This window comes from Pholcus phalangioides, unplaced genomic scaffold (genome assembly GCF_987345545.1).
Source record: "Pholcus phalangioides strain wild (caught in Gottingen) unplaced genomic scaffold, Ppha-v1.0 ptg000009l_1, whole genome shotgun sequence".
NCBI lineage: Eukaryota > Metazoa > Arthropoda > Arachnida > Araneae > Pholcidae > Pholcus > Pholcus phalangioides.
In genome coordinates, this window is record NW_028301602.1 from 61,143,435 (window position 1) to 61,159,795 (window position 16,361).

The 16,361-nt window shown below is 33.6% G+C and overlaps 2 protein-coding genes across 2 annotated transcripts; one reads left to right on the top strand and one right to left on the bottom strand.

Annotated features, from left to right (window-relative positions):
* Positions 1-4,337: 4,337 nt before the first annotated feature.
* LOC149083442 (uncharacterized) lies at positions 4,338-8,395 on the top strand. Its single transcript, XM_089236733.1, has 3 exons — positions 4,338-4,480; positions 7,307-7,939; positions 8,094-8,395. Exons 1-2 carry the CDS (start codon positions 4,469-4,471, stop codon positions 7,901-7,903), a joined length of 609 nt encoding a protein of 202 aa, XP_089092859.1. The 5' UTR covers positions 4,338-4,468; the 3' UTR covers positions 7,904-7,939; positions 8,094-8,395.
* Positions 8,396-12,157: 3,762 nt separating this feature from the next.
* Positions 12,158-15,070, bottom strand: LOC149083443 (uncharacterized). The gene is made up of 2 exons (XM_089236735.1): positions 14,941-15,070; positions 12,158-13,326 (listed from the first exon to the last, which is right to left on the bottom strand). The coding sequence occupies exons 1-2, from the start codon at positions 14,950-14,952 to the stop codon at positions 12,352-12,354; spliced, it is 987 nt and encodes a 328-aa protein (XP_089092861.1). The 5' UTR covers positions 14,953-15,070; the 3' UTR covers positions 12,158-12,351.
* Positions 15,071-16,361: the final 1,291 nt, after the last annotated feature.

The following is a 16,361-nucleotide window of genomic DNA, read 5'->3' on the forward strand; positions in this document are numbered from 1 at the left end:
GATTCGACTTACGTTTCGTCATATTGAAAAATTTGATGAAAATATTGATCCAAATAGTTTTGAATACAGCCACTTATCTGAAATATCATGTACAAGAACATAATTTAAGACATTTAATCAGTTCAGTCAAATAAATCATGTAAAAGTATAAACTGTTAATACAAATTTTAATCGAATTTTGATCGGATTGATTGAGTCAATCGACTCAATCAAAATTTTTAACTTCGATTAGCAAATGATCGATTAACCGACCCGATTAATCGGACCAGCCCTAAACATTCTCTGGACTGATATTTTTTCGTATGGAATACATGGATTATACGCAGTAAATTACGGTATTTCGCACCCCAATGAAAATAATTGAGGGAAATTCACCAAACTTACTAAAATGCTCAATATATAATAACTGAATTTATCACATTGACCGTTATACCAGTTAGTTTGTATTACGGCTAAAAATTTATTTTTTTTCTTGGAAGGTCTTCGTGAAAAATTTAAATACATACAATATGAAACAAATGATATACAAATTTCAAATAACTTATATTATTTAATTTTTTTCTACTTTTACCTAAAGTAGAGAAGAATATATTTGCAGATATTTCTTCAGGAAAACTGTCTCGCCCATGTCTTGAAAAATTTCAAAGTGATGACGTTGTCAAGCACGTATAAATCAACGATGTTGCCGAATATTAAAAAAAAATTCAAATTCTGTAGTTGAACGTCTCCGATATAATAAATAATGCGAATAACGAATGAAAAATACCATAAAAAAAATCACGAAACATATTTTTTTCCCTTCTAAGTAAGAAATTTCTAGACATTGTACGTAAAATTAGTATATAAAAAACAGAAACAAAGTAGAATCGTTTACTACAAGGACGTAGATAGAATTCATGGCCACTTAAAAGGCCATCGGTGTCTCAGTATAATACCCGAATACAAAAGAATACCAAAATACGCTAGAAACAATAACTTATATCACGTTTGAATTATTTAGTAGTATCAGCGAAAGGTATATTACAAACGGAAGTTTGTAAGTACTGTATTATAATTGTTCTTTCTTAAACAAAGTGCTCACTTAAGTTGTTTTTTTTTAAACGGTTTATGTTAAACAAGTAAATTAAACAATTATAATATATAAACATATGTATGTGAAGGTTGCCAAACAGAAATAAATAAGTGGTGCACTGACTCCAAATGATGAATGTTCATTATATCGTTTCGCTTGGAAGAGGATTTTATTGAATAGAACAACAAGAAGCTATTTTGTTTTTTTCTTTCGTCTTCTTTTGTTATCTACTATTATCATGGACGGTGGTAATTCACTGACCACTTTCACCAGTAACCTTTAAGGAAACAAAGACCTGAAAATAATAGTCGATACAATACAAAAAAAGGCATTGTAAAATAAAACATAAATGTGTTTTTTATTTGGATAGAAAATTCTTTTAAAAGAAACATTTTGTTTTACTACTCGTTTTTTGTTATTTTTGAAATGAAAGTTTTGTATTTTGCACGTTGTGCATGTTTTTTGTGTGTGTGTAAGAATGAATGTTATCCATGTGTCGAACAGTATTCTATGGTTTTACACTGTTCGATGATGAATAGATTATTGTTTAAGAAATTGTTTTTATTTAATAGCTTCATCTTATTTTTTTTCAGATTTTTTTCATCGCAAAAAATTGAAATTTAAAGTTTTTTGTTAACGGAGAATAATTAATGATAAAGGACGGAAAATTTTCAAATGTGGAATATTTAATATAATTTATTTTCATTAACGGGAGGAATTAAGGAAAGAGTTGTATAACGAATTTGAACAGTATAAAATATTTTCACTTTTGCTGCAAACTTTTGAAAACTAAATTTCTAAGTATAATATTCAAAAGTTATTCTAAAGCAGATTTAAGTTCGCTAATAACACGAAGGAAAGATCTAAAATTTATCATTCATTGTCATTTGATCATTTTTGTCGCCCAATGGCCATTTTCTGCACACGAGGGCAAATTAGACCGGGACCTACAGTTTATTGCCGATTTCTAACGGCAGGTTTGTTTTTTATACTCATTGAGAGGTTGGTGCGCTAACCCGTTGATGAGGGATTCCCTGCGGTAGTAATTTTTTCTGTGGTCATGTCGCCGTTTCTGTTGTACCCCTGTATCAGGAAAGTTTTCTGACAGGACGAACCGGGTATCGAACTGGCGACACCTCTAAACATCCTTTGGTACTTTAGGAGAGTATCTTATCGACCTGGGCTACCGCACCCATCATTTGTTGTATTAAAATATCATTAAATAATCAAAATTTGAAGAAAAAAATTGATTTATCATGAAAATAATCAGACTAGCTTTTGAATTAAAACTTTTAAAATGTAAAAAATTACGTGTGGTTATATGTATTAAAATTTCTTGTTTGTCTCAAGTATGGTAAATTCCAGATCTTTATTACATATGAATGATTTTATTGTAGTTTTTAAAAACATTATTATATGAATACATTTTTTAGTCATTTATTTTTTTATTAAAAACCTAGTTTTATTTTACACTGAAGCAGTCAGGTACTTTTTTTAAAGAGATGAAATAAAATAAATAAAAGTGATTTTATAATTTTTTGTGGTCTATAAATAATTTCTTATATTTTTGTACTATAATGCTCACATTAAAGTAAGAAAATAACCATAATCAAATGAGACTCATATGTATATATATATCAATACAATATCAATATCAATCAATATCAATATATCAATTACAATACGAATAAGTATATTGTGAAAAATTCAAGTGCATTGTCTGAATTTAATTATTGTGAAATATAAGTAAGGTGACTCTTATACACATATATATCTTTTATACTTGTATTGAATACCAATGATTATCATGGAGAGTTTAAAAATTAATAAAAATATTATATATATATATATTTGTTCCAAAACAATTATTTAATCTGATTTAAAATATTTGTGCTCAAATATATATATATATTCACATAAAAAATTTTGTAGATGGAACGGAACCACATGATTTATTCATGAAAAATTAGTCTGAAAATGAAAAAAAAAATTTAAGACTGTATCATGTCTGTATTACGATTAGTTATTTGCTTAATTATTCATCATAGGATTCTGAAGATCTTTTGCATCATTACATTATTCATGGAAATTAAATTATCACAAATTGGTAAATATTAATACAAAATATTGAACATGTTAACGTTAAATAATTCATAATCGAATCGAGTGACAATAAATTAAATAAAATGAGAAATATATACTGAATTTTTTTTGCAAATTGATGAATTTTTATTTACTTAAATATTGATTAAAAAAAATTAAACGAGTTGATTTTAGAAGGTTAATACAAATGTGGATGATTGATTGGTTGGTATGAAAGCACAAAAATACCAAAATTTATCATTTAACTTAAGATTTTATATAGAAATGATCATTTCCGGTTCGGAAATCAGAGAAATGCAAAGATAAGAAAATTATACCACTGCCATCCGTAGACCACCAAGGACTTAGAAGATAAAAAAAAATTAAAAAAAATCTTCTAACATATTATTCGCCGAAGTTTCCACAAATTGAACACGAAGAAAATAAAGTAGAATAGTTTAGAACAACTTGACAATCGAGTCATCGTAAATTGTGTGACCGCATTACCATACTCATTTCTCAAGGTATATACAATCAACGGAGAGAGAGAGAGAAAACAATTTACACTGATTTATTATTATTGCTTTTGTTTTTCTTTTTCTCTTCTTCTTGCATTTATAATAGCAGTTTGTTTATTTACCAAAAAATAGCATCAATGATTGTCAACTAGAAATTTCCTAGTCACGAATCACAGAAGAAAAAAAAAAAAACAAGGAACAACATGATAGTGTTTATATGACCAACCAGAAAGAAGGCCAATTATCATCTAAGTAAATTCTCAGTATAACGAAGGATGACTAAATTTAATAAATTTCCCATATTCAAAATTTGATGGTTTCTTTTTTTAAATTATTTTTCTTAAATGAAGTCGAAACCAGTTTCGTTTTAGGAAACCAAGGTTCATTTTCTTTTCTTGTTTTTGAAACTTTTCGAAAGATGCTACGATATCATTGGTCGTTGTTGTTGCGGCAATCGTTGTAGAGAGAGAGAGAGGATGTTCAAGAGAGTTACCGCCTTGAAGATATGCATGTTGATTTGATGTTGCGTCACGATTCCTTGGAGGCCCGAACAGGTAACGTCATCTTGGACGCGTCTAAACGGATGTTGTAGAAGCCATCTTCTCTCTCTCTCTCCTCCCCCATCTTGTCGTGGTTCTTCTTCATCTTCATTGGATTATCCCCACTTTCGGTTTTTCTTTTTCTTTTTTGTTAGTGGAAACATGTATATATATATGAAAGCATGTCATACAAAACGTGAGAAATCAAGAATCGAAGCGTTTTTTTGGGATACGAGTCTTGTGTGAATGCTGATATCATGAAGATTCTGGTGAGCGAGCGTTTATGCATTTTGTCTGAAACATTAATAATTTTTCGAATAATATTTATAATTTCTTTAAATATATTTTAAGAAAATGAATAATTTCCATATTCACCGGTAACGAGATATAAAAGTTGTGGAAATACTTTTTTCAGTAGATATCACCTCTTGAATACTTTTTGGAAGTACCGGTATGTGTAGTACTTTCTGGCTGTATCAGTAGTGCACAAATTTTTCACGGCGTCATAAAACCACACTTTTATAACGCTTGTTATCATGTGCTATGTTGTTGGAAAATACAAGTGATGTTTATAATGTTCGACATGTTCTTAATGTCACTCGATTTAAGTCAATATAATGTCAAGGTCGATAAAAAGCAAATTAATTTGATTTTCTATCCTGAAATTTTTGTAAATTTTGAAATTGGGGCTTAGAGCCGTGTTGAAATGTCCGGGGAAAGGTTTGCATGCACGGCACAACCCTAATTAAAAAATAATATTGTAATACATAGTTCACAAAAAAAATTCAAAATATTTCGCAGTTTATTGAATACGTTGAGGTTAGTAACAGGAAACCACTTTTTCTTAATTAGTTTGTATTAAGGCTAAAGATTTAATTTTTCTGTAAAAGTTCTCCATAAAAAATTTAAATACACAACATTAAAAAATTACATAGAGATCAAAAATAATTTTTTGTTATATAAGTTTTCCCCCTTTCATTTGAAGTAGAAAAGAAAATGATTGCAAAAATCTTCACGAAAAATGCCAAACGCATAAAAAATAATTGAAATTCTAATGCTGAACGTCTCCGTTATAATAAAGGAATAAGGAAATGACTTCGCAATATCAGCTTAAATTTTAATATAACTAATGTTTCAATAATGTATGAATTTCAATTTATTAAATTTTAGCGATGAATAATTTATATCAATATTTTAATATGATAGTTATTAAGTTTAATAGAAATTTCATTATTTTGTGATTCATTAAAAAAAAATTATCGAAGCTATTTCAAAAACAATTAATAAAAGATTGCCAATTAACAAACGGTCACAACAAGGATTTACATACTCGCTGAATGTCTATAATTATAAAAATTATGAATAACACTACAAGAGAAGAGATATTGGTTATGATGGGTAAAATTTTGCTGGTTTTGTACCTTATAAGTGTTTCAAAATTTAAATCTTAAGAAGATTCATTTGGATTTCAGAATAGTGTCTTTAAGAATATGTAGGCTGTCATGAGGATAACTGCATATTTTCTGGTTTTTACTATTAACATTTGAAATGACACAGCAGGTATCACTAAACTCCCTCCAAAATATCATATCTTTTTTTAGTGGAGCAAGCTTCCTTCCGATTTTCCGTAGGTGTAAATTAAGGAAAGGGAGAAGTGTTTCAGTGAGAAATCAACTTTACCAACCATCTGGGCTGGTCAATAATAAGAGGCTTTTACGGTGGCGAGATATCTTGTCAATGCCGCTTAAAGGGTTAAATAATTCTTTTAAATTATTCATTATAATTATCTACCGTCTTACCAAATATGGGGATGGGGATACTGTGAGCACGAGTTGCTATAACAATCGCTACAACAAAGAATTAAGTATGTACAGGGTGAACCAAAAGTAAATTATTGTTTTAAAAATGTATGAAAGTTGAATAAATTTACTTACAAGTATGCAATACAAAATTTATTCAATGCACAATAGATCATACTCCGAATACACAATAAATAACATTCGTAACATGATTCCTGTTATGTATTATGATTTTATTTGGCAGCAAATTACATTTGGGTTCAAAATATTGCGCTCCCCCGAAGGAAGCATAGAGATACCGTAATAAAATTATCTTCAAAAACTTATGTCCATGAACAAAATTTAATTTATTTTCGTTCGCTCGACTGCAATATTTCTTAAAATTAGTTTCTTTTTTCAAATGTGCTGTGGAAGACAAATTGAATACATGATATAAAACATTGTCTGATTAGGCAATTGACATCATTCGAGAATATTTGATTTCGTTAAATGCTTAAAAAATGAAATAATTGAACTAATTTTCAGCTATTATCTATAATAATATCATGAAATCCGAATTCGGGATATGAATTGAAAATAACTTGAAGAGTTTATTGATAATTTCTTGTTGTGCTTTCACGGAAGAATTAATATATTTTTTTGAATTATGAATTAAGATTATATGGTATTTTTAATAAATTAATACAAACGTCAATTGGCAGTTTCCAATTTTCATCAAGATTATATTAAGAAAATCTCGAAATGTGATTTTTGCCTCCTTTAATCCCATTTACAGATTCTCGAAGTTATGTTAATTCAATGAATTTGTAGACTCTGAGAATTTTTCTTTCGTGGGTGGTTAGAGATTTTACATTCTATTAGAGTATAGTTTGCATAAGTATTGTATTTAAGTACATCAAAATGTTTATTAAGTTTGTTCAACGACTTTTGCTGAGATGCACAGATTATATAAAACACGTAGACTCAAAATTTGTAGAAGATATGAATTTTTTCGAAAGAATTTATCAAAACTGTATGCTTTTTTTCTTCAATTCTTTAAAACTTAAATGTAATGAGAACTGTTGAAATATCATATCAATAATTGATAAAATTTTGATTATATTTTTGAATATATTGATTGAATGTATTGAATACAATGAGGTAAACTGATATTTTCGTGACGACGCAGGGAAAAAACCTAATTGAGTTACTGAACATGAATGTCAAGTTGAAAATGAAAATAGAAGTTTTACTTTAAAAAAAGAAGAGGAAATTTCAAAAAAAATTTAACGGAAATTTTCTTTTGTTTTATTTTAGGTCCTCCTTTTCATGTTGCTGGTAGCCTTCGCTTCTACCACGGGTACTGGATTCGGAGGAGGTGGCGGCTATGGTGGTGGTGGTGGATATGGTGGCCGAGGAGGATATGGCAAAGGTGGCGGTGGCTATAAAATGATTTCTATTAGCGGAGGAGGGAATAGAGGATACGGAGGTTATGGCGGCGGCGGTGGCTATGGAGGCAAAGGAGGTGGATATGGCGGGGGCAGAGGAGGATATGGTGGCGGAGGCTATGGAGGATATGGTGGTGGTGGTTACGGCGGTGGACACGGTGGCGGCTATGGTGGCAACCGAGGAGGTGGAGGTGGATATGGAGGAAAAGGAGGCAGAGGGGGTTACGGTGGAGGAGGTTATGGTGGTGGTGGCTATGGTGGAGGCTACGGTAAAGGTGGCTACGGAGGCGGAAGAGGAGGTTACGGAGGAAGCAGAGGAGGATACGGAGGTGGTGGATACGGAATGAAAGGTGGATTTAGTGGAGGAGGACGAGGAGGATATGGAGGCTATGGAGGTGGTGGATACGGAGGCGGCAAAGGTGGATACGGTGGTGGTGGTTATGGAGGAAACTTCAAAGGAAGATGACCGTAGAAAAGAAGATTGTGTCAATCAAAATTTTAGGTGAGTAACATGTATCTTTTCTCTTATACGGAAAAATGTTAGCCCATAGTTAAGGATTCGATGTCTGGTACTCGATATCGAACAGAAAATGCAGTATGACAACAGTAGGTTCTATACGTATTAAAAAAGAATCTTTTTCTGAATATTCTTATAGGCCTTGGAGAAGATCGAAGTATACAACGCCTAACGTCTGCACAACGATTGTATATTACATCTCATACTGCCATACTTTGATCATGATGATGATGATGTCGATGCATTCTAATACTTCCTCGTTACGATTCGCACATTTCCCTTTCATGCAATGATTATTTGGTTCCTAAAACTCATGATTTTGATTTTAATTTTACTTTCACGTTTATTCGATGCTTCAAAGACAATTTCAATACGAATATTGAAAAAAATTTAACCATGAATTATTTTTTGTAAAAATTTATTCAAAAATATTTTTTAAAGTCTTTTTTTCTTTAAAAAAAACCCATTTTTTTGTTTTGTTTTATATGAATAAAAAAATGTAAAAAAAATATAAAATTAGAATTTTTTCACGTTTCATTCACTGTGTGCTGATATACTGTTAGTGTTCACAAATCACCTAGAAGACACTCGTATATTTAAATAGTGTTAGTATATAGTAAAATAGTTCTACGATCAGATATATTTAGGACATGGAGAAAAGAATAAAAGCCATCAAGTGGAATGTTATTGATATTCTCTGATAAATATTATTATTTATCGGTTTTCGCACGATTTTTAATGTACTTTACGAGAGAGACTTCGTGATCTCAGTCATTATCTCAGTACAAGGAGCATGTTTGTTCTATGAATTTTCTAGAAACATTTTTTGATCAGAACTTATTATAACATGTTTTTCCGCCTTATAGACATATATATAAATTTGCATTGAATACAATGTCTGGTTATTCATGACAGAATCACTTTTTTTTTTTGGGCTTTTATTTCTTATTCAAACGCTGGCGGTTCGTCGTCTCATTTATTATGAAAAAATTCAGTTTCACAAAGATCGTGTGGACAGTTTGAAACAATAGCGTGATTTATGCTATAAAACTGAAGGACAAATTGGAAATGCATTTCAAGCCAAATGCGAATCGATTAATATTTCTTTATGGCATTTGAAGATTCCTGAATGAAAATTTTAAGAAAACGAATAAAGATGATAGGACAATTGGGGACTTGCTAAACTTCAGTTACCCATTCTGAAATTGTTTCGGTAAATTATGATAAAAATTTGATGGTAAAAAAATATCTGATATATATTTCTTAAGTACGGACTTTTGGCAACAAAGCTACGCGATGTGAATTTGATACAATGAAGTACCAGAGATAAATCTCCAAAACTGGTATTATTGCTAACATAGAGGGTGATTCAAATTGTTTGTCCGTAGGACCGCCTCCCTCCGTAACCGTTGACTTTAGAAGTATACTTCCAACTAAAAAACATTATCAAAAGACACGCGGTTTCTTTAAGTGACGTAATTTTTATTGAGGGATCGTACGCAAGAAAAACTAAAAACATTAACTTTTTATACAGTCCCCATGTGCCTAAAAACCTGGTTAGAAAGTTGTTGCCTCTGTTGTCTCTTCTGAGGCCAGTAAAAGAAAAAAAATTCACATTTCTAAGTGTAATATTTGCTGATATATTTGGATTCAAGGATCAGAGAAAAGTTATGGGGGGGGGGGGGGGGGGGCGTCATTTCAACTTTTTCCGGGGGGGGGGCAAAGCACATGTACTCGATGTATGTGTGTGTATATATATATATATATATATATATATAGTGTATTTTCAAAAGCCAGCTCCCCCCCCCTAAATGACAGGCCTTGGGGACAGCATAAATAAAGAAAAAGAGCTTTTTCCGTAAGTTTATTCTGTTCTTTCGCAACTCTTCTTATTTTTCGAATTCAAATATGTCAGCGAATATTGCACTTGGAAACGTGGAATTTTTTTTCGTTGGCCGGAAGAGAAATAGAGCAAGAACTTTTCTTTTTAATTGGGTTTTTTAGCACACGGGGACAGTATAACAGGTTGGTGGTTTTTATTTTTTATGCGTACGATCCCTCAAAAAATTACGTCATTCAAAGGAACCGCATGTCATTTGATAACTTTTTGTAGTTGGAAGTATACTTCTAAAGTAAACGGTTACGTAGGGAGGTGGACCTACGGACAAACACGTTGAATCACCCTGTATAGGGAAACTAATGGAGAAAAGTCGAGAAGAAGAGGAAGTTTTCCATTCTTTACCCTCTCTCCCAGCAATCTTTATTTCCTTCGTCAAACCGTAACGAGAGAGAGAAAAAGAAAATAATGCTGAGGTGAGAAGGAAAAAAAAAAATCAGTTTTTTCGTTTACAGGGTTGCCAATGAAGAGACTCGAAAGAAGGGGAAGAGAGAGAGAGAGAGGGAGAGACCAAAAATACACCGTTTCCATTTACTCAAGGCCGAGATATCTCGCTCGTACGTTAGGGGACTAAAGGAAAGTATGGAAAGAAAAATTCCAGAGTCTTCATTTTGAACACAATCAAAAACAGTTCTGATAATATGCCAATTGATATTAAATCAAATCAAGAGATTTTTAGGGTATCATACCGAGGTGAATTCCGGAAAAAAAGTTGTTTGTCTCCATCATGAATCGAGCCCCGAACATCTTGCAATAGGGGCAAGTACAATTTTTAATGGCTATTAACAAATGCGCTAATAGTCACTACTTTTAACAAATTAAGGGCGATATTCGCTGTGATATTTGAATTCGAAAAACGGAGAAAGTTTGGGACAGCATTAAATGCGGGTTTACTTTTATTTACTATGGAAGCATGAATTTAGGATCCACGGTTTGTCAGTAAAATGTCGTGCGTGGTGTTACCTATGCACCCTGTATAACTATGCAGAACATGAGCGATATTCGTTTCATTCTGTTCGAAATTAGAGGAAATATACAAAAAAAAAAAAAAATGTGTGAGAATTTCGCTCGATAGAAGTGAAACTTCTAGGTTTGACATGACAACATTCACCTCTCCTCACATCTATGCCAAATGAAGTTTAGAAATGCATTAAAAACAGCTTGCACACATGATAAAATAGTCCGACACATCAATGTAATTGAATAAAAATTCATTCAATGAAAGGTTGAGATTTCATTGACGCAATCTTAATCAAAATTGAATACAGAAATTTTAAATAAGATTGACCTTGTTTACCGCTAATTTTTCTTAAAACCTCCCCCCCCCCCCCCACCAAACATGACAGGGGAATGTGATTGACCCACTTGATCTTATTGTTCCCTTAAACCCCAAGGGGCATCATCAGCCCCGTGCAATTCAAACGAGTTTGGCGTTATATGGAATCATATCCCGCTAAAAATCCCATGTGAGGCAGATTTGTTCACTAAAAATTTCTGGCGATTATAAGGATTGGCTTTAAAACAGAATGAGGGGGGGGGGGGCTTTTTATATCGGGACTGCGACTTTTAAATGACAATAAACTTTCACAAAAGAATTTTACGCGCAAAGAAGAGTGAAATTTCTGATTATGCGCAAGTACCGAAATAATAGTTCAATAAACAAATATCAAATGATGTGGTTGTATTCGGTTATGTTGTCATTGTTGATAGAATGGTTTTGCCAAGGTACAGGTAAATTGTAAGTCTAGTACAGGAGTGAAGAGCAAGAAAAAAGTGAAGCGCTCCGGATGTATTCTGCGTTATGACAGCACAGAAAATTGGAAGCTGGCACTGTGGCGTCGCAAAACTTGCGCTCGCGAGTTAAATATACCCTTGCGTGGCCAGGGGGCGTCACAACGGGTAGGGAAAGTTAATAAGAATAACTTAGAAGAGAAATAAAGGGAAAGAAAAAGGAGAATTATAGATATTATCCTCTATGGATTTCATCCCGCACAAAAAGTCCAAATCCCACCCCCTCCCCCAAACTTTACTTTCTTACACGAATCACTACTGACATCTCCCCCACCACAACCCATCTGCTTCTCGGAACTTCTCACACGATAAGCTACGGAACGGGTTTTGAAGGGGGAAAAGACAACGTTTCTCATTCTGTGACGAATTTTCTATCCCTCACGAAAATTCACTTCCCTGGCTAAAGAAGTTTCACTTCAAAAATTGACCATATTACCATGAGGCATCTTCTGAAAACTCGTTGAGAATCGAAATTAATGTTTCTACACGAAAAAAATGAACATTGCAAAGACCAATTCAAACAGGAATTGTTGCTAATTTTATTTTATCAGAAAAAACAATACACAGTAAGCTTTTCCACTAGTCAACTTAATTACTAGTTTTGATTCACGCAGGGATTCGTTATATGGGTCAGAGAATCATATTAAAACAGTTAATTCAGTGAATGAAGATGATTTTGGCTATTGCCTATAGGTGTTATGTTTATCATTTATCTCGCCTCGGGTATTTCGAAAAATCCCGGAAAGTTTCCGATTGGCTCAAAGGGAGGAGAAATCGTTGGCCTTCCGTTTGGGAACCTTCTTGTAGGGAACACTCGATTGGGTCGCACCGTCGGGACTCTGATGGGAGGCCTGGGTGGACGTTTAGTAGGTGTATTAGCTACTGGATCTGCGGGTGGATAGACTGCCGGCTTTGGTGGTGGATCCGGAGGAAAATAAGGATCTTCAACAATCATTCTGTCAGGAAAGATTTGTGGCCTCGGTCTTTCAGGACGTCTCGTAGGTGCATCTGTTACAGGATATGGATCTGCCGGAGGATAGGCTGCGGGTATTGGTTGTTCATAATTGGGTTGGTAATAGAGGTCATCAACGATAACTTTCACTGGTTCGACGGCTGGTGCACTGTAAGGCGCTTCGGTGTATACTTTTAGTGGGAGATAGTAAGGTGCCTTCGTGCTCGCTTCAGTGTATAAGGTTCGCGGAGGATAATAAGGTGCTTTCGTGCTTGCTTCAGTGTATAAGGTTCGCGGAGTATAAGGGGCTTTCGTTGTCCGTTTCGGTGGCCGATGACTAACTCGACAGGGTTTTGGTTTCGGCTTGACAGGGGGAGCAACTGTCGATGGTTTGTAGTCCTTTACGTAATTCGTGGTCTTTATGATTGGGTAATCACGGACGGTTACTGGCGGTGGACTGGTGTACACAGGTTCAACAGGCACGATTTCTCTCGGAGGCACGGCTACGCGTGGAATAGCTGGAGGCATCCATCCAGTTTTTTTGTAAAGACTAACCTCGGCGTTTCCGAATGAAACCGCGTAGGCATTGGAACGTTGTCTTCCACTCCTGGAGAAGCTGAAATGGCCAATTGGAACTCCGCCTATTGAACCACCGAACATTGTACCGCTGTCAAATGTATCAAATTGGCCGTTGGCTCGAAAACTGGCTGATGGGAAGATGAAAATCAGAAGCTACGGAAAAAAAAAGGTGAAGGTGAATACATAGTAATGATCTCAAAAAAATTTAAGTACTGACTTCCATGGAAATTGCAATAAGTTAATAAAAGCTCAAACAACGAGGACTGACTAGGTAAGAATTGCGTTTTCATTGAATTTTGGCCAAGTTTTAATAAACAGGCGTTTCCCAACCTCTGGTCCACGGGCCAGAAGTGGTCCACGATGATGGTACGGGGGGGGGGAATTCGCAAGCAGATTTGATAATTTAATTATTTAATTCTAACTGAATGAAAATAATTCAACTGTTGTAAGGGCACGGAAGCCCATTTCGATAAAATACTCGCAATACCAAAGGATGTTTAGAGGTGTCGCGAGTTCGATACCCGCTTCGTCCTTGTCAGAAACTTTCCTGACGCGGTGATACAAAAGAAACGGCGACATGAACGGCTATCGCAGGGAGTCCAACACCGAAGGGTTGGCGCACCAACCGCTCGGTGAGTATTAAAAGAAGGCTACCGTTCAGAATTGGCAGTAAATTATGGGTTCCGTTCTAATAGCCTTTATGTGCAGAAAATGACTGAAGTGCGACAAAAATGATCACCTTTCATAATTTATATTAATAATACCCTTAAAATAAAAATTATAACTTTACGGTAACCATATCTTGTCGGGAGAAATTGCAATACCAAACATAGGATATCGGTACTTGTAGCCAATAATAATAATAATAAAACATTTTTCGACAAATTTTCTAATTATTGCTGAAATTGCTGAAGGGCGGGACAGTAAAAGGGTACTGTTTTGCGGGATATTGCGGAGGCAATAAAAAAACGAACGGTAACGCATTTCATAAAAGAATAAAAGGAATATTCATCGTGAGACCATTACTACTAAACCCCACATGCACCTCGTTCCTGTGTGGAACTTTTAACGAAGTGGTACATGTTGGGATATGCGTGTCCGTGTTGTGAGCCTAACGTGAAGCTTGTTTCTGTGTAATGCTTGTATAGTACTGCCTTCTGTTCACTAATTTACACGCTATTTACAACATGGATAGATAATTTTAAAAATAATTAAATATTTCCAATTACTAAATTTAAAAAAATTAAAAAAAAATTAAATGATTACTATGATTCAAAAAAACTACACAAGTGCTTTGATAAAATTAACCATCGCTCTACTAATTTACTAATGGGAAGAACTATTTGAAAAAATTAAATTTAAATATTGAATTTTTTTTTCAAATCAGGAAAATTAAAAAAAAATGGGCGCGACATTTGTGTGGAAACAGGTTCATTTCACCAACGCATGCTGTAAAGAAAACTCCCACGAAATTTCAGGAATTTTAGTGCAAGTAATTCTTTTAAGCAATCGGAGAAAATTACATTCAAATTACAAAAGCACCGCACTTTCACAATTTCATTTTTTCTTCAGTTCTAAAAGAAACAATTGACCGATTGACACGCAGTAAATTATCATATGAATTTCAAATGAAGTGAATTAATTAAAAATTGATTTTTGGAAGCTTCAATGGTCGTGACACCCCCTTTATTTTGACACATCTTGATGGGTAAAATTATTATAGATAAATAAATAAATATATATATATATAAAATTGTAAAATATTACCGCTAGTAACATCCTGGAGTTTGTTTTTCACAGCCGCATTTGTCACGCACGTTTACTTGCAACACAAAAGTATTTTTTTATTAATTAGTACAGAAGCTAATCGAATGTAGCAGAGAGAGAGAGAGACAGAAGTTCACGCTTGTTTCACGGTGAAACCTAATCGATGTTGCAGCTGAAAAGTTTCAGTTAAAAAAAAAACTTCCCGCCTGTCACAAACAAAACGCCTACCCTCTTTAACATAGTGTGAAAATAAAACAAAAATAAACTGAGAGCACTCATGTGCCATAATCCATACCAAATGTATCAGACAAGAGAAAACAATGTATATTTTGGTAATGTTACATCTATTCCTGGAATGAAATGGAAAAATAACTTTGTTTACGTTCTGGCACGAGGCTTTTTCTCGGTAATTTCCCCTGAATATGGTAACGAAATCATGAAAAAACATATATTTTAATCATTTTTTACTGATTATATTAATTAGAAATTCGAGTGACATCAAGTCGGACTAGACATGATCAATTTTTTTTGTGTTCGCGAGCTCATTTCCACAAACAATGAAAACAAAATCTACCCCAGTGATTTCGAAAATTCTGTTTTTTGACAATGAAGCGGCTGATGGATTTCAATTAAAATTTTAATATTAATTATCAAATTTTTGCAAAAACCAGTTAAAAAATGCAAAAAACTGATGGAAAGTAGCTATAACTAATGGAAAGTAGCTATAACTAATGGAAAGTAGCTATAACTAATGAGTAATTTTACTCGGCTTTTCACGAATTTCTCGGAATGAGCTCCGCGTTGAGGAAAAACGATAGAAAATAAAAAGTGTTCTGAAAGGAAAAGATCACTTGACTATAGGAACATTTAACCGTAAATTTGAGAGTTCTTATATTCAAGTTCTTTCATCAAGTACTACAGTAACCTCATTCATTTTTGTAGAGATAGACTGTGGTTACGGACGGTCAACAAAGTGATTTTATATGTATTTTTTAATCGTGCAAATATGATACACACTCGGCCACGCTCAATCGGGTAACGGTTAAACGGACATCCCGCTTATGTGGATAAAATCCTCATAACCCAACCTTCTTCCATAGAGATCATGCTAAAGCTGTTCACTCAGCACAAGGGTTCTCAAATTGTGGTCCGTGGTGCCCCTTAGAAAGGTTTTTCGAGAGAAGAGATTCTTTGCTAAACGTCTCAGGGGACCTGCGGGGAAAGGGGCGGCGCTGGTGGAAAAAGTTGAGGACCCTTGGTTTAATATAATGATTTCCTCCCCCACCCAATCAAATACATTATATGAATTCTCAAGGCAATTGTGAATATATGTTAACCACTTTATAAGTGATATGTTTATTTGATAAAATATTTAAAAATTATGATAAATATATCATAATTATGTGTTTAATTATGATATA